Source organism: Wyeomyia smithii, chromosome 2 (genome assembly GCF_029784165.1).
Source record: "Wyeomyia smithii strain HCP4-BCI-WySm-NY-G18 chromosome 2, ASM2978416v1, whole genome shotgun sequence".
Taxonomy (NCBI): domain Eukaryota; kingdom Metazoa; phylum Arthropoda; class Insecta; order Diptera; family Culicidae; genus Wyeomyia; species Wyeomyia smithii.
Window position 1 is genome coordinate 221,078,022 of NC_073695.1, and position 21,955 is coordinate 221,099,976.

The 21,955-nt window shown below is 39.9% G+C and overlaps 2 protein-coding genes across 6 annotated transcripts in view; both read left to right on the plus strand.

Moving 5' to 3' along the window:
- The window catches only part of LOC129725638 (LIM/homeobox protein Lhx6-like), a 221,331-nt gene extending 199,441 nt beyond the window's left edge, over positions 1-21,890 (plus strand). For both annotated transcript variants that reach the window (XM_055681679.1, XM_055681680.1), the window contains exons 6-7: positions 11,800-16,834; positions 18,928-21,890. In XM_055681679.1, the coding sequence (XP_055537654.1) occupies positions 11,800-12,144 (345 nt within the window). In that variant the 3' untranslated portion in view covers positions 12,145-16,834; positions 18,928-21,890. The remainder of the gene's footprint in view (positions 1-11,799; positions 16,835-18,927) is intronic.
- The window catches only part of LOC129725641 (60S ribosomal protein L21), a 357,660-nt gene that overhangs the window by 297,932 nt on the left and 37,773 nt on the right, over positions 1-21,955 (plus strand). The gene's annotated exons all lie outside the window — the stretch shown is intronic.

A 21,955-nucleotide genomic window follows, 5' to 3' on the forward strand; every position in this document is an offset into this window, starting at 1 on the left:
TTTTCTGGCATCAACACAAGCAGACATTCTGTGCGGGATGCAATCAAATTCTGTTGTAGTTGTCTAATTTTTACTTTCACTTTATTTAGTAAACCCCCCACTGTAGGGGCAGCGCAAAGGCTGCGATCAGCATAACCGACATTGAATAATAAATTTCCCTGTTAGTACGCCTTCACAAAAGCAGTTAGTCCGACTATGCAGAGCTAATATGAAGTCGATTCAATCAATCAGCATAAACAGAATTTCGTCATCTCCCAGCTGCCAAGTTGCAACATGATGCAACACGCAACAGCGAGCAAACGAAATCGCTTGATGTTACAAACCGCAATAAGATACGGGTTAAAACCGTTGCGTGTGTGAGAGCACCATCGGTGTTTATTCGCTGGATACACTATCTCTATACTGTCTACTGAACGCAATAATCTGCTTACATGCGACACGGGGACGGGAACATTTTCTTCAACCAAGCTGCACAACACGACACAAAACATGTTATTTTGTTGCTTCAATGAGAGTGCTATCGGTCCGGCTCGACAAGAAATCATTTTTGTGCATCCGTGCTACGAAACTGAGGAAAAACTTTAGAAACTGAAAAAAGAGGTGGAGCTTATCAAATGATCGCTATATCATTCCACCACGTACGTGAAATAATTCATTCCTATTTTCATCCCTATATAAGAGCCTGTTTTAGTCCAAGCCGCTCATAACAGTTCTGAACAGCGACGACAGCAGTCCTCCCTTAGCAGCAGTGGGTACCATCGATAGCGGAAGCGGCCACAACTGTGGCTTGGCTGTGGATAGGCCAGCGTATAGCGGCCACAACTGTGGCATAGCGTAGCATCAGACAGCGACAACAGCAGTCGTCCTTCCTCAGCAGCAGCACTAGCCCTGTGGTTGGTCACCACGTCTCAGGAGCAGCGCGGTTTTTCTCAGCGTGTGTCGCCAGACAGCCATTATTCCCCCCGTGTTGGGGCAGCATGATGATTGCCATCAGGAAATCCAGTTTCGGAAATCAAAATGCCTTTTTGAAGGCAAATAAACAAGTCATTGAAAGTTAATAATTTTTGTCAACGCAAGCAAGCATTCTGTGTTGCATCCTAGCAATTTAAATTTGTCGCACCCGTTTAATTTACTGAATGTGAAATAGCTTCCACAGTGCATGTTGTCCGTGTATCTTAATTCCCCCAATGTTAGGGCAGCTCAAAGGTTGTAATTAGCAACCGATTTTGAACCACACCATGCTTTTTGAAGTAGAATACTTCTCTCAGGAAGTTCGGCTACATAGGGATGTGAAATGAAAATCTAAAACTGAAAAAAGTGAGAAATATGTCCAATTTCAAATGCTAATAAATCGGTTAGTTTTCGATGGATTTCCTTCGTTTTTGCAGCAATCGATTAGAAAATCTTCTAAGATTCCTACCAAATGCATGAAATTGCAATTTTATCATTCGAACTATTGTACTATTGAAAATTCTTAAGCCTTGTCAAAACACAAAATTCGACCTCTGATTGGTCGTTATACCGCGCTTTCCCAAGCACGGTCGGCAGAGTTACGGTCCTAGTAAATTGGGAATGCATCATTTGGCCTATATAAGAGCTTCATCAGATAATAAACAGATATTTCATCGGATATTAAATCGAACAACTGAAATTTGAAGAACACAAATGAATATTTGAAGAGTTAATATTTTCTCGTTTTGCGCTATAATCCAAAGTTAATTATCTTCATCTACATACTTACTCTGACTATTATTACGTGTTTGCGTCGCTTAGTGTTTGGCTACGGTCATGCAGAACGCAAACAACGGCGCGATGCGATTCGGCAAGACGAAATGTGTTGAAATGTATAGCTCTACTTCGCCTTAGAAAGAGCTGTACATTTCACCACGGTAAGGCGAATCGCATCGCGCCGGCATTCGCGTTCTGCACAACCGTAGCCTTTTTTCCGTTCCTGTTTAATGATGTCGTATTAAATGTGCATATTACAATTCGGCAGCACTTCAACTTCTCATTTGCACAAAATTTAAAAATATTCAATGAACTTCATTCAAAATATCAAACAAAAAGAAATTACAATACTGCCAATGAACGGTCAACGTTTATTTACTAGAAAAAATGACTGACACGCAAGCAGCCGGGTTATCTTTCTTGTAAAAGTATTCTACTTCAACCTTGCGGTCGTGGCTTTGCATACAACCTTCCTGTGATTTTTTACTTTTCATGTATATCAGTAAATGCAGTTCAAAAATTGAAAATATTGAACTGCAAAATCATATAGTATAAATGAAAATAGTAATATAACTCTGAACTGCAATTGCCTAAACTCAAATCAAGCTGCGTTTTCTATTACAACACCGCAGAAAATGCTGCTTCAGATTCTCTTAGTGTACTTTACTATTGCACTCTCATTTTTCCCACTTTTTACTTTTACTTAAAACTATTGACGAAGAACTGCGTTTTAAGGGAACGTGTTTGAGGGTGTAAAATAAAAATATAAAAACGGTGAAAAGGGACAACGGATTTCTTTCGCAAGAACGCCATCGATTGGAAAATTAACTATGCATCCACCCAAACGCAGAAAATTGCCATAGTGCTATACTGTCGTTCCGAGCAAAGTTGTCCTAGCGTGGATAAGGTTTGTGTAGAACATGGAACTACTATGATTGGAACGGCAGATGCTGCAAAGAAACCAAAAATCGACCCTAGACACCATTTCGGAATCCGAAGGTCATTCCGTAATCGAGATTATGCCTAGATATTGGATATCAAATCCAGACGCCATTTTGACATTCAAGATGGCAATGTGATTATTTCTGGAACCAAACTAATACCTAGAAGTCGAGCGTAAAGTTCAGATACCATTTTAAAATCCAGGATAGTGACATCCGGTTTCTGAGAAACAACCTAAAATGGCCAAATACAATATAGTTCTTTCCGGAACCAGAATGATGTCCAAATTCCAGAAATTGAGTTCAGGCGCCATTCTGAAATTCATGGTTACGACTTCTGGTTTTTGGGAAACAGTTGAAAATGGTCAAATAACACCAACATGAGTATTTTTGGAACCTGGATGATATCGAAAGGTAAATTTGACGCCAGATGGCATTTAGAATTATCTCATGTCTATTATATTATTTCCAGAGAGTTATTTTGTTAGTGTTAGATAAAAGTTAGTGACATAAATATGTTGGTTCATAATATCGAATTGACCACAAGATACTTTTACGAAAACTTGAAACGCTTGGGGTTTCTCGAAACATAACGGAATTGCTTAGTTCAGATTCGTGCGACAGAGCTCTTGGTGTGCAGATTAATGGGCATGGAGCCGGCTGCAAATTAGTGTATGCTGATGATCTAAAACTATATTTAGTAGTTCAATCTGTTGATAACTGAAACGATACCAAGCGCTGTGTTGATTGTCAACGTAATAGGCTTGTCCTTAGTGTTTCTAAAGGTCAAGTTATGACCTTTCACCAGAGAAGCAATCCAATAGTTTTCCGTTACCGAATCAATGGGCATGCCTTTATGAGAGTAGACTAAGTCAAAGACCTTGGTGTCCTACTTGACGCTAAGCTCACTCGAATAACTCTAAAACTTCACGTCACTTATCTCGAAAGCTTAATTTCACTTATCTCGAAAGCTTCACGTCAGCTTGGAATTTTCACAAAAATTGTTCGAGACATCAAAAATCTTCACTGCCTAAAAATACTTTTTTACTCTTTGGCACAGCCTCTGATCAAGAATGTTTCTTTAATTTGGAGCCCTCATTAACTAGAGAGGAATTTACGCGTGAATCGGGTGCGATTTCTACAATTTGCGCTAAGAGTTTTATTTTGGCAGGAACCCGTAAATCTTCGCTTTTTTCTTCCGATTTTCACCGTAATTTACAAGTGAAAATGACTCTCTCTTTCTCTTTCTTTTCCGAAATTATTCAGTAGATATCTTTCAGAGCTTTTTAACGGGACGCTCTCCCGTCATTCGTGTCACGTAGCCAGCCGTATTTTGTTAGCTGATGATATCTTCGTTTCGGTATGTTTGGTTTACCTCAGTTCATGCACCTACACCAGATTCAATGCATGGCCGTAGAGTACCACTGGGAGAATCAGGGTCCTGCAGAGCGTAAATTTCGTCTAAACATATACAGGAGGTAGACAAAATGATTGAGACAGGCAAAATTTTGTCAACTTTCAAAAGGTCAGAACTTCACGAAAAATGAATCAATTTTGACGAAACAGGTTTCATTTTACTGGAAAACTATCCTACTTTCCATATATTATGTGAGGACTTGATGCGGCCAATGGACACCGGAAATGTTCCGGATTTTAGGAGTGTGTGTCAAAATATTCATTTTTGCAACGCTTAGAACTTTTTATAAACTTTTTATGCTAGCGCTACGATCCACTAACAGTCTCTCCCGAGCCGAGATTCGAACCTACGACGGCTGGCTTGTTAGGCCAGCATCGTACCTCGAGATCATCTGGGAGAAACAACGTAACTAGAGTACCAAGGTATACTAAGACGTTGATGTTAATCAAATTTTGGTACTGCGTCATCGTTGTGTCTATAAAGTAGTCTTTGTATACCTTTGTAACTAGAGTACCAAGGTATACAAAGACTACTTTATAGACACTACCATGATGCAGTACCAAAATTTGATGAACATCAACGCTATCTACCGATAACTTAGTTCTGGTAAAGTTGACGATAAGGACCATACAATCCACCCCAAACACAATCAATACGCATAAGATCAGCATGGAATGCACAGCATGTGTCAACCAAAATATGCAACATTTCTCTAAACTAAACACCGTATCAACAGCCGAAATGAAACTACAAGCTCTTCTCGATCATACGGCCAAGCAATCTTTTACAAAAATGTGACAATTAATATTAGTTTAAACTTTGTAGAACATTTGACTAACAGAAAAATTAAGATGAAAGAGTCATAACACAAAAACACATTTTAAGGGAGTATTTCTTTTATAAGCCTAATTACTTCACTTTAGAGATAGAATTTTTTTTTATTTTCTGTAAACTTGCTCAAAGTGGGTCTACAATGTGACTTTGCCAAAGGCTTCCATACCTATAAGTCTGACGTCAACGCTTCTCAAGTTGATGGAGAAAATTACGGGTAAGGCGACATCCATAAATTACGTAACGCAAAAACCCAATTTTTGTACCCCCACTACTCCCCTATATGTAACAAATGTAACTCCAACACATCCTCCCCATAAAAATTACGTAACGCTGTAGAAGAACTTGCTTAATAAAAATGCTCGTTTTTGGAGGGACTCTCCAGAGATTCTTTGTTACGTAACGCTAGTTATAGCTCCCCCCCCCCTTTCCTATGTAACAAATCGTAACGCTCAAAGATACCCCCTCTCTCTCCTATGAGCGTTTCGTAATTTATGGATGCTGCCTAACTACATCCGCAGCGAGTTTCTGAAGGATTTGCCTTTGCATAAACATCAATATGCCTATCAACAGGGCAAATCTACAGAAACTGCAAAGGCCTAGTGACGAAGATCGAGAAGACACTTAAATATAAAGAAACAGCGGTCTGCGCTTTATCGTCACTGGTGGTAGACGCTCTTCTCACTAAGCTATCGTAGCTAGACCAAATATCTTGGACACACACCTAGATAACGCTATCAAGAAGGCAACTTCAGCGATATGGGCTTGCAGTATACTGCAAGTATTCGGCAAGATCTGAGGGTTGAAACCAGAATTAGTACTCTGATCTTACATCATCATTTCTCGGCCACGTATAACCTACGCAGCCCTAGTATGGGGGCCTAAGGTGAAAGAAACGACAGCTCAGACAAAACTTAACAAAGTTCAACGACTGGCCTGTCTTTCAGTTACCAGTGCCCTGCGCACACCGCCGACTACAGTCATGAAAGCCAAGCTCTGCTTACTGCCTCTACATCTGCATGTGAAGAAGGAGGCAGAGCTTGGTGCACTTAGGCTACGAAGAAACACAACGATGCTCGAAGGTGACCAAACGGGACACCTAAGCATTCTGGAGGAGTTCAAGCTAACACCTTTAGTGACGACAATCCCAGACTGAATGGAAGCAAAACCTAACATGGAGGGCCGAGTCTTCCATCCGGCATCATCCGATTCTACACGGATGGCTCAAAAATCGGGTCCCAGACTGGATTATGGATCTACGGACCAGGTATAAAGTTTACTATCTCTTTGGAAAAGTGGCCGACCGTCTTTTAAGCAGAGGTGTACGAAATAGTTATCTGTGCTACGATATGTCTGAAGCGCAGCTATAGACATGCGAACATCGGAATGTTTTCAGACAGTCAGGCCGCACTGCTGGCATTAAAGTCTGCCACATGTGTTTCCAGACTAGTTTGGGAGTGCATCGTAATACTCAGGGAACTTTCCCGCCTCAACAAAGTTATGCTACTTTGGTTCCCGGACATTGTGGAATCGAGGAAAATGAACATGCCGACACCCGATCAGTCAAAAATATCAGGATTATAACAAAGCTTGATATATTGTTACGCACTTTTTGCAGCAACTTGTGTTCTAAACTTGGTCTCGTTAATAGTTAAAATATCAAAATTTCTATCAAAATTACTTACTGATTATTACCTCCATATCCGCCATTAAAGGCGAACCAAGTACATGGGAAATGCTAGAAATAGCATCTCATTGGCAACGTGCGCAGGGTTGTAGTCAAGCTAAACAGATTATCTACCCCAACCTTGCGGTTACCAAAAGGCTACTTAGTTTAACTCATAGTGAGCTACGAATTATCACGGGACTCCTCACCGGACATTATCCCGCTCTCTATCATTGAAAGAAAACCGACAATTGCCGCTTCTGCAACTTCATACCAGGCATGGAGCACCAGTCCCAAACGGTACTGGTTTCATCAACCATGTTGTTCCGAATTGGGGCACAGACTTACAACCAACTAGCTCAACTCCATCAATGAGTTCGAGCATCCTGTAATCTGTGTAAAGCAATCGGGGCCAGCCACAAAAGATGCAGACGCACTTCAGGCATACAATAAAAACCGTATGGGCTGTGTAAAAAATTCAGAACACCTAAAATCAATAAGTACACAAAAAATAAACAAAGCAAAACACATAAAACAAAAACCTGCTCCTGGACTATATATTTTTTTATCATTAGAATTGTAATAGTAAGGAGTATGAAAAATTTACTAGAAAACTGGAGGCAAAAAATATGAACTGTCGATTTTGGAACACATTGATAAAATTTATCCTACTGTGAATTCAGATTAGTATGGGGCTATGTTGTTGCACTAACTGTTGGATTTTTAATCCTGACTCGAACGATTTCCAATGTTTTTGATGCTACATTGGATTAATTTCAACATTTCTAATAAATAATCGCGGTTATATACCGAAACTGATTTCGAATGAGAAAATACACTTGTATGTACTTTCTGATACTTATTTAATGACAGAAAAATAATGATCCTGTTTTGGACTATTTTTTTACTCCTCCCAATACTCAATATTCTATCAATGTTCTATCATACTCAGGATATCAAGGCCGTAAACTTGGCCGATTCCGTGTCGGAAAATGCACTATGAAGTTCACCAAATCATTCGTTATTTTGAAAGTAGAATAAGGCAAGACAAATTGATTGCATAGAATCTACATCTCTACAATTCACGCAAAACACTACTCACACTATTATTTTATTCGAATCTTTATACAGAATGTGGTTTAGAAGGGTTTTGTTCCAGCCCTCTGTAAAATCCTTGTCGACAGTATTAAGACTGATTTGACTTAAACATGAACATTGCGTTGCGTCTCTAGTTATTATATGAGGAAGCTTGCTTGTTCGAACCACGATCAGGATAAAAAAATACAGTTACATACTTTTGGTTAACTTTTCAAATAAAATTTTACAGAAAAGGAATAATATTCATGTTTAACCATTTTTAAACTGTTTTTACTTGTACATAAGAGGTTCGAATACTGTAAAATAATAAAGAAAACCAGGTTTTTAAGCAACCGAAGCCATATTAAAGTCTTTTTTACTATTTTTGCTGTTTACGAGTTTACAGAAGAAATGTTGTTCTATACAAGAGTTTTAGCTATGATACTACATTTCAACCACCACATTTCGGTACTGATCTCATTTTTTTTTTGGAGCCTCAATTTATTGCAAACGTCATTAAGCTACGCTTTTAAATTTTTATTCGGGTATTCGAAATGCAAATCCTAACTATGTGTTTTTTTTAAATGGTAAAACATAATTAAGCGGAATTTTTCGGAATACTACTTAATTTATTATTATTATTATTCATTCAATTATCAGCATAAAGTTTTATTATCTACTTTTTGAGTGTGAAATGGTCATAGCTTTGATTGGAAAAATGCTTAACGTATCATATAATTTTTGTAGACTGTAATTGTTTGTTGTTCAAAAATTCGCTCATAATGACTCGCAGTAAAAAAAATCGGTGACATCTTGAAATTCAGGGGTTGTAAAGGTGCTATCAATCACCAATTCGTTCAAAGCGCTGATACCAAAAATCGTACTTTAAATAATAAATAATTTGAAATGCTGCCCGTGGCTATAGATAGGCAGTAAATGACTTACAAATAACCACAGTTGAAAGCGAAATCGCCATATTGCGGAATAAAATAACAAGTTCATGATATCATTCACTTTATCATACGTGAGAATTAGTTTCTATATTTTTTTCCGGTTTACAGTACAGAACTTGTATTGTACGCCACATTCTTCCATGCCATCCTGTTTGATGAGGACCTACTTACTGGTCAGTGGTATGGACGTAGAGCGTGGCGGAAGGCAGCACCAGCGACGAAAGCATGATTGGATACGAAAGCGAAACGACGCCATTCAATTTGTTTCAATGTTTCTTGCGTCAAACTTCTTGCGGAACTCCGAAAACGTGTGAAACAGTGTAGAAGAATGGACCATTCAAGAAGTCACCAGCTGGAAATGATTTACTGCCACTGCGAGGGACTGGTTCGTTCCACGATGTTATGCGTAGAGCTTCGAGAGTCCTCTTCTCACCCCGAGTGACAATAAAAATGTAAACGGGAAATTACTTGACCCAAAAATTTAATTACAAATTCTTTTGTTGATGCCTTCCACTTCTGCTGGCCCGCACGGAGATTAAATGTTTCCCGGGCAGCGCAGTGCAAATCGTTTACAGGAAAAGGCACTCCATTGTTAATCATAATGTCAAAGTTAATTTCTTCCAAGTGGGAGAATATAGTATTAAAATAATGTTCTTAATGAAAAACCACTCGTAATAACCAAAAATGTGCGCAAAAAGTGCTTTTGATCAAAGTGAACAACTTAGTAAGTATATACACTTACCTACCACCAAACCGACCGGAAGAACCCATTTCCCAGCCCGGAAACGGTAAAAATATTAAACTAACTAATGTTGCTGCTGTAACTGGTTGCCGACGAAAGGCGCGACGGAAAGCCAAGGAAACATAATGCCAAAGCGTACATCAACAAAAACAGTCGAAGCAAAGAGGACAAAAGAACAGAAAAACTTCATTAAAATTTTAAATGAAATTACGCTAAAGCTGATATGGCTTTTCCCTCGTATTCGTCCTTCCTCGTTCGCCGAAAACGGCACGGTGGCGCGCGTTTGCTCCCTGCTGCCGGCCCGATCGAAAATGAAATCCAGCGAAATATTAACCTCTCTGGTTGGTGGCGGCACGGTGTGTATACGCTAAATTCACTTTACGTACAGGCAATTAAAATCGTTTAATTTGAGAGTGTAGACTGATGGTGGGCAGGATTGATGTACTTGCGAGAGGTTGTACAATTCGGATGGTTTCCTAGGTATATAAATTAGTTGCGATGCCTGTTGTAGTGTACCGGTTCACATAAATTATTTGACACCTGTAGCATTTGTGGAGTATTTGTAGATATATGGAAACTTGCGTCCGAAGTAATCTTCATGAATAAAGAATTTTTATTCATTATAACACAGGATTTATGGAGAGAGGGATCATCAGAATGATTTAAAAAATCTCGGGATAAACTTATAAATACATACATGCAAAAAACACAAATTGTTGTATTAAAATGGAAAATTATATTAAAATAGAAATTTGCTATGATTGCTAGTTATTCATTTGAGCTTTTAAAAAGTTTAACAATTCCTGGTACTGAATCACCCGTTTTGATTCAAAACGGAGATGTGTTCTTATTGTAATCTTCTATGCCACAGACATATTCTAGTTTTTATTTGCATTATTTCCAAATATATTTGAGAAGTTCCGCAAATTTTTGCGAAATTGTTAATTGTTTTGATTTAAGTGAGCGTGAATCATAAGTGTTACTGTGATCCAAAGCAAATAATCAGTTTTGTGATCAAATGTACAAATTTATTTTGGCCAATGTTAATTTAATTTGATTTTTTTTTTCTTGAACTTTCTCTATGTTGTTAAATATTGTAAATTTTGGATTATTTAATACTAATGCTAATGCAAATGCTAAGCATAAATAATATCAAAAGCAAATAGGAACATTTGCTTTTTTATATAACCAGTCAACCCAGACTTTTCATTGCCTAAGCGATCTATCTAACTTAATTTTTCTTGAAATGATTATAGACAAAACTAGGTGATTAGGTTCCTTGTGTCCTACAAACAGTTGTTCCGCACAGACAAACTACATCGACGACGTGCGTGAATGATGATAAATGGTTCACCAGGGGGCGCAGGCAGGAGTAATTCGCGCCAAAGCGTTAAATTTAATTAGTCTTTTTTGCGCTTTCGCTGCAACAAACCTAGAGTCCATCATCTGACATCCGCGAGGCACAGTCACTACAAGTCAAGGAAAATATCCAGCCTGAAACAAAAGAAAATTAATTATAAAAAGGATAATAACTTTGCCTCCGCATCTTTAATCTTTTCCAGATAATTAAAAAATTATAATTAGAGAGTCCGGGTAGGAATTGCACGGGAGTGAAGAAAGGGAGGAAAACAACGCAGCCAGTGAATTTCATGTGTATGGTTTTTTTTTCGCTCCCAACTTACTCCTCGCGTCATCGCAGCTCCTCGTCAGTTTTGGCGAGGTTTGGATATAATTGGATGGTCTAATTTTCATTTTTCATCTCTCTGGACAAGTTGATGAAATCTGTTTCAAAACGTACAATGCAGCTTTCCATCATCGCGCGCGGCGAAGAAAAAAATGTTAGAATCCACCTACAGGCCGCGCGAGCGCGTTCCTATATGTTTAATGCGCACATTTTTGACAAGCAAAAAAATGTCATAACACTACAAGCGTTCACGAAAAGTTGATGCTCTTAGTCAAATTTTATAACCTTATTGACTACAAACACGAATATTCAGCGTTCCGTTGAGGGGAAACAGTAAAATGTTGCGGGTACGTATTGAGCCCAAGATGAAAAAGTCGGGCGGGTGCAAGAGAGGTCATAAAAGCGGCAAGAGATGCTCGCACCAAAAGAAAGGCTCCACATCCTCTCCGGCTAACATAATACTGCATCGAGAGCGAGAAGAGTTCAGAATTAAAAAACAAAAACTTTTCTCCTCTACGATGTTTAATTAGCTAAAGTTAATTAATTTTTTGCGAAAAAAAATATTCAGCTTTTTTCCTGCTTGCTCGTTTGCTGCTCACTCACTCATTCATTCAGCAGATCTCCTACAGTCCAACATTTTTCCTTCTGTACCGTGATGCTTTGCTCGTCTTTCACGCCCTTGTCCGCCGGGGACATTTTCCACAATTAATTAATCTAAATTTCTCCTGTTCTTTTTTTTTTGTTTTTTTTTTTCCTACAGCCAGCCGGAGAAAATCTCATCGGCGCTGCTGGCAACGGACGTATGCCGACAGCCGTTAATAGATCTGCATACGTAGCAGACAAACTGGGACTCACGCAGCAACACCAGCAGCAATCAGGCCCTCAGCAACAACCTCTATCTGTACCATCCAACCACCAGCCGCATCACCCCCAGCTTTCCCATCAATCGCCACAGCATTCGCAGCTGCCTGCCAGCGGCAATCACCTGCAGAATCCCGCCCAGCAGCAGCATCATCCCAGCAACCTAGGCCCTCATCGAGACGATGGTTCCAGCGGCTATGGGAGCCCCGATTCGGAAACATTCGAAACACCGTCCTCCCAATGACGCCCAGTGCCATGATTCTGTGAGGCAACCTAGCTAGGATTGTTGCTCGTTTGGTAGCGTTTGCTTTCACGCGATACTATAGGTTAGGTTCATTACCGAAAAAGTTATCTGAAGGTGTGTGATAGTGTGCTTCTGGAATGTCGTCCTCTTACCACGTTTTCCTTCATTTTAATTTCATGTTTTTATGAAAATGCGGCGAACTTTGCCCGAAAATCCTGAGGAACACTAATTTGTATCATCGCCGAAGGAAACCAGCTGGGTTGCTTTTTGTTGCAGATGAAAGCCATAACAAAGAGAAAATTTCAGAAATAATTAAAAAGGATTAGTTACGGAGATTTCTCTATTAACGATGGTTAGCGGTCGGGTCAACTTGTTGAGCAGATTGTCATTAGAACCATTTGAGAGATAGCGGTGACTTCTTGTGCTATTGTACAATGTTTGTTTGCACTGTTTGAATGATATTATCACGAACGAACAAAAATTTGTGACCTTAACAGCTGTTCTCTCGTGGTATGTGACAGAATTTTACCAGCATAGGCATGCATGACAATGAAATTCGACAACCCATTCCCCGAGCGTGTCGTCATACGGTATCACCTGACATTTAAACTTTGATTGCAGTTTAAAATTTAAAAAATTTATAAAATTTTTCTAAAGTCTTCCCTTTTTGGAAGGAATGATGGGGTCAATTGTGTTTTACAGTAAGTGAAAAGAAACTTATCCATCCCTAACCATTTAACACATTTTCTTCAAAAAACTCGTTTGATTTTTCATTCTATTTTCAGTCAAGGTCAAATTTTGATAATTAGGTTTTATTAGGCAGCTTTTAAAAAAACGATATAAAAGTATATTCACTTTATTCCTAGCATCCATTCAACAACCCTTGGCTTCAATTACAGCTTGACATCCTGTTCATGAACCTTAATTTTCAAACTAAACCAAAGTTGTTCTATTAAACTGGGGTCAGGAGACTGTGCCGGTCACTCCAAAACATTGATATCGGCTGTGTATCTGTGGCCTATCAATGAATTCATTCCCATCAAGTTCTCCAACGCCGATTCGAGCCATCGAGCCTTGACCATGAGTCTACTGTCTGCATAGAAAAGAAAGTTGAAAACTAATACATTTGTTATAATTCACCTGCACCATGTTTGATGAAGATTTTCCATACTTGCACCACTCCCTCGGCATTCTCGTGTGATACCATTAAACCCAACTCTATTTGAGTCTCATCTGACCTTATGACCTTTTTTTAATCATCAATTATCAATGGAATCTGATCTCGGAAGCCTTTATCTAATGTTTTTCACAGTTTGATTCACAGGTACTTTCAATACGACACTCACCACGCTGATAGCCTCGTATACGATGCGTTGAGCCTCCTCAAGACAAGAGAAAGCAAAGCATACCTTTCGATCGTAGTCCTCCGGTATCGACAACCACGTGCGTATTATACTCACTTACTTTTGCGGCGACAGATCGGTTATCGATCCAGAAAACGTCACCATGTTACGCGTTCTTGGGCTGCTATATAACTCCTATTCCGCGGGCATCCTCGTCAACAGCACACACCCAAAGAGCGCTACCCTTTATAGGGATTCCTGCTCTTTTTGGCCTTTGCTCCTCCGTCGCTCCTCTGGCATTCTAGCTACATGCCGAGCCCACTAAAGCCCGCCTTAGTTTGCCACCAAGGACTTAACGCAAGATCTTACGCTCAGAAACCCCGAAAGCTCGCCGATCAACCTCTTTTTCAAGCATTTAAGTTTCATGGCCATAGAGGACCACCGTTGTTTTATGAACTGCGACTTTCGTGCGAGCTTGCTATCACCTCCCGTATACGTAGCTTCCCTCTTGAGAGGCTCAAATCCTTCTTCCACCGCTCTACGTTGATACTAATAACGTCGATATCGTCCATAAAACCTAGAAGCATGTGGTATCATTGGATAGTGCCACTTCTTTACACGCCAGCCCTCCATATAACACCTTCCAATGCGATATTGAACAATGAATTTAACAACCGGTCACTTTACTTCGAACCATCTAACGTCACGCAAACGTCGGATATCTCACCAGTTACCCTAACACATGACGTAGAACCGTCAAGGGTTGCACGTATCAGTCTAATCTGGTTTGTTCTCTTAACTTAATCGTACGCTGACCTGAACTCTATGAACATATATAAACATATATAGGGTCTGCAAATTCAATCCATGAAATTTACCAACACAGGTTTCCTGCAACGGCCACTATCTGTGGACTGTGGATGAGTGGAGAAATTTATACACTGTATTGAGAAGAGTTATGCCTCGATAATCGGCTTCTGGCAATTCTTCATCAGACCACACTCTCAACATGATTTGGATGGCACGACACAGTTTTTTACTCCCGACTGTGAGGAGCTCAGTGGAAATGCTCTCCTTCCCAGCTGCCTTGCAGCTTCTCAGTTCTTTCACAGCTTTCTTCACCTCATCCATAGATGGTGGATCCACAGTTTGTCCATACGTGCGCGTTGTGACAATCTTCAAAGTTTTCGAACTAAAATGAGCTGTTTTGCAGGCTTGTGCTTTAACATATGCTTTAAACGAATAATTCAACGGATTGAGGTCCAGACTGCTAGGAAGTCACAAATTTTTCTCTCCTGAGCGTAAGATCACTTTCCCCAGAACATTTATAAATTGGAAATGAACCAGTCTGTGCGGCTATAGAACACAGCATCGATGCTGGGCAGCTATTCGACGAAGAGCAGGATGACCATATTTTTCTTTTTCAACATAAAAGCAATCTCTTCTCTTCGACAAGTCACTCCAAGCTCCTTCACACGCTCCGTAATGATGTGACATTTCACAAGTCAGTCCTCTATGATAATTCTTCACAACGATTTTTCAGAAATGTTGGCTTCCTTGGCAAATTTTCGAATGGAAAGTACCGGGCTGCGAGGGATCTGCACGGACCGATTTGATCACGTTTAGCGTACGTGCAAATCACTGTCCGGTCCATCCCGTAGAGGCTTTTTCATGCAATACACTGTAGCCAAACGAGATACTACGACCTTGGACACTTTCTTCAGCGTCTTCTGGCTGGGCGAACAGGAGACGCCGCGGCCTTCTTTGGCGGACATTTCCAAAATTACTTTCCTGGTGAAACATCCCTCATGATTTCACCTGCGCCACAATGTTACGCCAACGCACTTGGTCCTTGGCGGCATGGCATCTCCAGTTTCTTGAGCGTCCTACACTTCCCAGATTTTGCTTCACATGGTCCAATCACCTAGCTCGTTGCGCGCCTCTACGTCTTGTACCAGCCGGATTAGAGACGAACACCATTTTGCGGAATTGTTGTCCGGCATTCTTACAACTTGTCCCACCGATTGTATCCTTCCAGCTTTAGCGAATTTCTGAATACTGCGGTCGCCGTAGAAGTTTTAGCTCGTGCTTCATTCTTCGCCTCTATACACCATCCTCACAAACTCCACCGAAGATAATCCTTAGCATACATCGTTCAAAAACGGCTAGTGCTTGCAAGTCCTCCTCGAGCATTGTTCACGTCTCGTGCAGAGGTCTTATGAGCGTCTTGTACATGGTGCACATGGTGGATATGGGGCGATATTTGCCAGACCTCAACGTCCTTTTAAGTTCGTAGTAGGCTTAACTTCCAGCTACAATACGTCTGCGGATTTTTTTGCTGCAGTTGTTGTCTAACATTATTAATGATACGAGGTACATACATAAATTCGTCAACCACCTCGAACTTATCTCCGCTACTACCCATACGAGCCCTATCGCGCTCGGTTCTCTCTGCTAGCAGATACTTGGTCTTCGACGTCTTCACCTTCAACCCAACATTTTCTATTTCACGTTCCAGCTTGGTGTGATGTTCTACAATCGCCTCTTCCGACAAGGCCCACGCGGTCAGCGAAGCAGATGAACTGGCTGGATTTGGTGAAGATCGCTCCCCGCATGTTAAAGGCCGCACGTTTCATAACACCTTCAAGCGCAATGTTCAACAGAAGACAGGAAGGACCGTCACCTTGTCGAGGTCCTTTGCGTGTTTCAAACGGGCTTGATACCGCAACGAAATCTTCACCCAGCACTGTACACCATCCATCGTGGCTTTAATCAGTTTTGTTAGTTTCGCAGGGCCCAATGTGTATAGCCTTACACGGTGATCGCTCGGTAGTTCTTACCTTCCAACTTGTCGCACTTTTTATATATTGGGTATGTAACTCCCTGCTTCCTCCGGTAGTTGCATTTCCCATATCCTGACTATCAGCTGATGCAGACAGGAAGCCAACCTATCCAGGCCCAGCTTGATAAACTCCTTTCCAGCTGATTTGTTGTTTTTGAGCTGCTTGATAGCATACTTAACTTCACTTATCGGCGGTAGGCGGACCCCTGTGCTGACAAAATCATTCTTCCTACCGTCCAGGTCCTTTGCCTCTGCGTTGTTCAGGTGTTCATTATTCATCCGCCGAGATTCCTCCATCTTCAATCCGACACATTTCAGCTCGCGGCACAAAGCCTGCGCGGGATGCGTTTAGTTTCTTGTAGAATCTACGTGTTTTTTGAGAACGATACAGGAAATGGCGGAGTTCCTCACACTCCAGCTCTTCCAAGCGGCGCTTTTTGTCCCGGAAAATATGGGTCTACTGTCTTCGTTTCTGTTTGTACAGACTCTTGACGGGTCTTTGCTAGTGATGGGAAACTTATCGATACTTATCGATAATATCGATAAATGCTCGTCATCGATATTATCGTTAATTTTTTGACGTTAACGATAATTATCGATATTATAAGGGTGAGCACAAGTCAGTGCGGCTGGTTACTGGAGGAGACCCAAGAGAAGGAGACCTCACTTACCCTACCCCAGGAGTTGCTTTTGCCGCTGGGTATTTGTTGCTATTCGACAAGATTTAGCATTGTTGGGGGTAGTGTAAAGGTTCGCCCCGGATGTCACTGAGTTTCTGAGAAATGAAAAACTAAAAAGGTATTTATAGTTTTTAGTTTCCTGTGAACAGATGAATTCGACAACTTAGTACTGGTGAACTTTATAACAATATTCAAACTTTTTGCACCATCTCATAAAAAGCAATGATACTAAATTGTAATAAAATGCATTTTCTTTGGCTTGCCAACTCTTATAATATGATGGACATGCATAGCGGCAGTCTATTGGTAATTCTTTGGTAATTGTTTAGTTTAACTTGGAACTGTTTAAGTTTAAAGTATCTGTTACCCAACAAACAATTTTTAGTTCCACTAAAAATCCAAATCAACGAAATTGTTGCGCCAAAAAAGTATCCTGATTTATTCAGGGGGTAGACAAAATAATTGAGATAAATAAAATTCTCTCGAATTTTAAATGGCCAGAACTTTACGAAAAATGAATTAATTTTGAAAACCAGTTTCATTTCACTAGGAAACAGTATTATATTATAAGTTTAGTAAAGCGGGCAATGTATGCAGTTTGCGAGGATGCGAAAATGAACGGGAATAGAAGGTGTGACTTTTAGGCTTAGAAAAAAATTCCCTCGTCCAGACGTCTGGGTCTCGGAGCTGCAGGCAATGACGCAGCGACAGCGGTTGAATAAGACGGTCAAGTCGATTTTCCCTGCGAATCGCGACGCGGCAGTGGTATTGGACGACTAGACCTATCTCACCCTGGATGGCAACGACTAGCAGGGCTCTTCGAATTTTACCTCCCTTACGAAGGAAGCGAGCACCGAGCAGTAGCGTAGCGTGACCGGGTGACACCCGGGCGGAAAATTTAGGTTTCACCCCTTTCCCTCTGGGTGTCACCCCCACCAGATTGCAGTTAAATCATCTTGTTACCAAAAATGGCGAGAGTTAGTCCGCTCGTTTTCAAATGCACTAAATCTACCTGTTTTCGAAAAATTTATAAATTTTCGAGAATTTCAGCTCGACCTCCACTTAAATGGTAATTAATCTCACCCTTTCGAAGGCGACACGCATAAAAAATTTTCTCCTAGGGGGTGACACCCGGGGCGGAACGCCCCCCTCACGCTACGCCAGTGGCACCGAGGTAAAGTTTATTTCACAGACCAAGTTTCCCAAGAAGGTGCGGCTGTGGATGACAATCAGCGAGAAAGGGATGTCAAAGTTGCTCTTCTTTCGCTCCGGGCTGGCCGTGAACGGGGAAATTTATAGTACGAAATGCCTGACAGAAGTTGCGTCGTTCATCAAGAAATACCATAAGAGCGAAGACACGGTGTTTTGGCCAGATTTGACGTCGGACAACTACTCGAAGCGATCGTTGGAGGAGATGGAGCGGCTCAATATCGATGTGGTACCGAAGTCAGCGAATCCACCCAATGTCCCCCACCTGCTTCCCATCGAGAATTTCTGGGCAAACTTGAAGCGCAAGATCTATTCCAACAATTTTATCGTGAAAACGGAGGAGGAATTAATAAAAAAAACGAAGAGAGATCTTAAAAACATAGCTACACGCATGTTTTCGTCCGCCATAGCGAATGTTCCGGTTAACTGCCGGCAAAAGGCTGCACGCAAGGACGTAATATTTTTTTGTGAGGAAGCTAACATGATAACCTTCCATGGGAAATTTATCCAACACAATTATATGTCATAGTATTTTTTCATCGCCATCTGAAATAGTTTTTTTTTCATCACCATCTGAAAAATTTTTTTTACTCCAAACGTGGGCTGTCAAATTATCGATTCTTATCGATAATATCGATAAAAGCCCCGGAATCATCGATTGTTATCGATGTCCGTTTTGGGCGATATTTCCCACCACTAGTCTTTGCAGCAGCATCAACGCCCGCGCTGCATTCTCTAAGCTAGGTAATCTCTCTCTCTCTCTCTCTCTTTCTCTCATCCGGCAACGCTGCGTCAAGGTTTTGCGAGTACTCAGTGGCGACTTCAGAAAGTTTAAGTCGCTCCAGATCATATCGTGACGGACGACGGTAGCGGATATTGTTGAAAACCAAAAGTATTTGGCTCATTTTGACCATCGGTAGTTAAAATCGAGGTTGCGCCACGCTAGGTTAAGACGTCGATAATATCCGAGAAGTGCCTTCCGTCAATCAAAATGTGATCGATTCGTGTTCCAGTCTGTTGTGGTGATCTCCAGGTGTACCGATATGGAAGGCTGTGATGGAAGTAGGTACTATGTATGGCCAGCTTCCCAACAACCAGTTTGACTTCTTCCTCCTGGCCAACCTGAGCGTTGAGATCTCCGATAACGACTTTGACGTCATGTTTTGGGCAGCCATCGTATGTACGCTCCTTATCGTCATCGTTACTTCCTAAGGAGCTGCACACGTGAATGATGCTAACGTTGAAGAAACGGCCACTGATCCTCAACTTACACATTCTGTTGTCGATTGGCCATCATTGGGTGGTCGCGCTTCTGCATTCGACCAGTAAACATTTTGTGATTGCAGTGTTTTCCCAACCAAAACATCGCAGGAAAGCAAGATTAGACACTATCAGAAATTGCGTTACAGCTAACACAATTCGTTAACTTTTATTCCAAACTTAATCACTATGCAAAGTAACCATGTAGTTTCACATTTATGAACCAGCTGCAGGCTGAAAACAAACTTATGCGTGTATAAATTTTGATTCAACATTTCCAAGATATTTCCCAGATTTTTTTTTACGAGATTGCAATTCGGATGTTTAAGGGATGTTGATTTCATCAAACAAAGCCTTTGGTAACTCAGAAACGTGAAACGCGACTTATGGTTCTCTATAGTAGGCCATTTTGATATTGATAAAAGTTCGCTTACCTTCAAGGCTTACTGATTTCTTACTTGTGATAGTAGTCTCAAATGTTGCAAATAATTATCGTTTTTTTAAACATTAAGTTTTCCAATTTTTTGTTTCTTGTTGTCTAATAAATCGTCCTCGAACATTTGATCAAATAATTCATGCTGAAGGAACTAATTGCTCTTGATTTGACGCGGAACTACCTTTTACTTATAGTCTTCATGAAATTTTTCATGACGCAACCAACCAGGCCAAATTTCAAATCTTCTAAACAAACTAGACCAAAGATAACTTTTACATAGATTATGGGGTATAGTTGTACATTATTGAAATATTTTCAATAATTCAACTTAAAATTCCAAAAGGAAAAAATAATTCTTATTACTGATCTAAATTACATGGGCAGTGTAATATTGTATAGACACTTTTTAGCATTGTATTTCTTTGGGTCATGTTGGTACATAAGGTGCAGGATTCAATCAAAGTTGTGATCTCAAGAGGTGCAAACGGTTATTCGGAGTTTATACAAAATCATTAGCAAGTCTAACGTGCCTTTTTTTTATTTTGTTTTCTTTCAACAATGAACCAGACTCCTGTTTATACCTCAACAGCTCAGAAGCACACTACTCAACCTTCATTTTGCTAATTTCACTTTACCTATTTGTAAATTTCTTTCATGTTGATTTAACTGTTGTCTCCAAATAAACTAACGTCTTTTATGCAAGGTTCTTGTCCTAGGATTGTTATTTTCCGTTGGTTGAAAAGCTTTGTAAAATACAAAAAAAAAGAGATTCCGATGGTAATTACCACTTAGAAACCGAAGGTTAAAGTTTTTGTCATATGTTATGTTTCTGTGAATTCGAAATCAAATTAAATATAAATTCGATTTTCTTTACATATATCTTCTGTCGGTGGTAAAGTGAAATATGCACATTATAAAATTCATAAATCTAGAAACGTTTCTTAAACGTTTCGGGATATTCCGTTAAACGATATTTATTAGGAGCAAAATTTGCCCTAAGCAACAGTTGATCAGAATCAACTGCAAAAAAGTTCTGTTATTTCAGTGCACGGCAAATTCGAATAAATATAATTTGACGCAATGTATTCGATGAAAAATCATACATACCACAGCAAACGAACAAAAAAAAAAAACAATGTATACACTTAACATAATCTAGTCGCAACAGTGCGGAATATAAATTCTTCGAAATCAAACATACAAAAAAAACGAACTACTGTTTATCTCTTAGTATTTAAGTAATCAAGTTGTTGATTTATTTTTATTCTTGCACTGTAAATATTCGCACCAAATGAGAACAAATACATTGCATAACCTATTATTGCCATCAATAGACAAATTTATAAGAAAAATAATAAGAATGATTCTCCAGTGGGCAACTGAAACGAACTAATGTAATTGATCGGTAAAACATAAGATTATAATTATCTAATATAAGACAAAGTAAATTAGCGGAAATAATTTTTCCAGAAAGATCACATTTGGATAACATATCTTTTTTAAGTTTCAACGCTTTATTTCTCTACGTATCTAGTCTCAACAATAAAAGACAACAGCCTGCAGTGTCAGTCTTTATGTTTCGCATTGATTTTATGTCTAGTCGCTACTCAGTTAAACTAGGAGAAAAGTGAAACTAGAAGGACAGTCTTTTCAGTAACTGTGGCCAAGTTACCGCACTGCGTTTCGCCTCAACGCATATAAATTTGTATAATTAACAAGCCATAAGTGTATCTGCCAAATCAAACATCATTGGCCGAACAGCGCTTGTAAAACACACAGAATGTTGACATTATCAACTGCACGAAACTGTTTTGATTAGAAAAGAAAATGTGAAAAGAATCATTTCAAGATAAATCGTTGCTTAAAAATAATTTGTTGGATAAAAAAGGAACCACTCACATGTAAACATGCAACTCATCTCTGTAAATAAGACATTTTCCTGAAAAAAAGCTGGTGCAAAATTTAAAAAATTAAAATTCAAACATGGCTAGTACCTTCAATCCGAAAATTCCGTGAGAAGTTTAAAATGTTGGCTTACTCT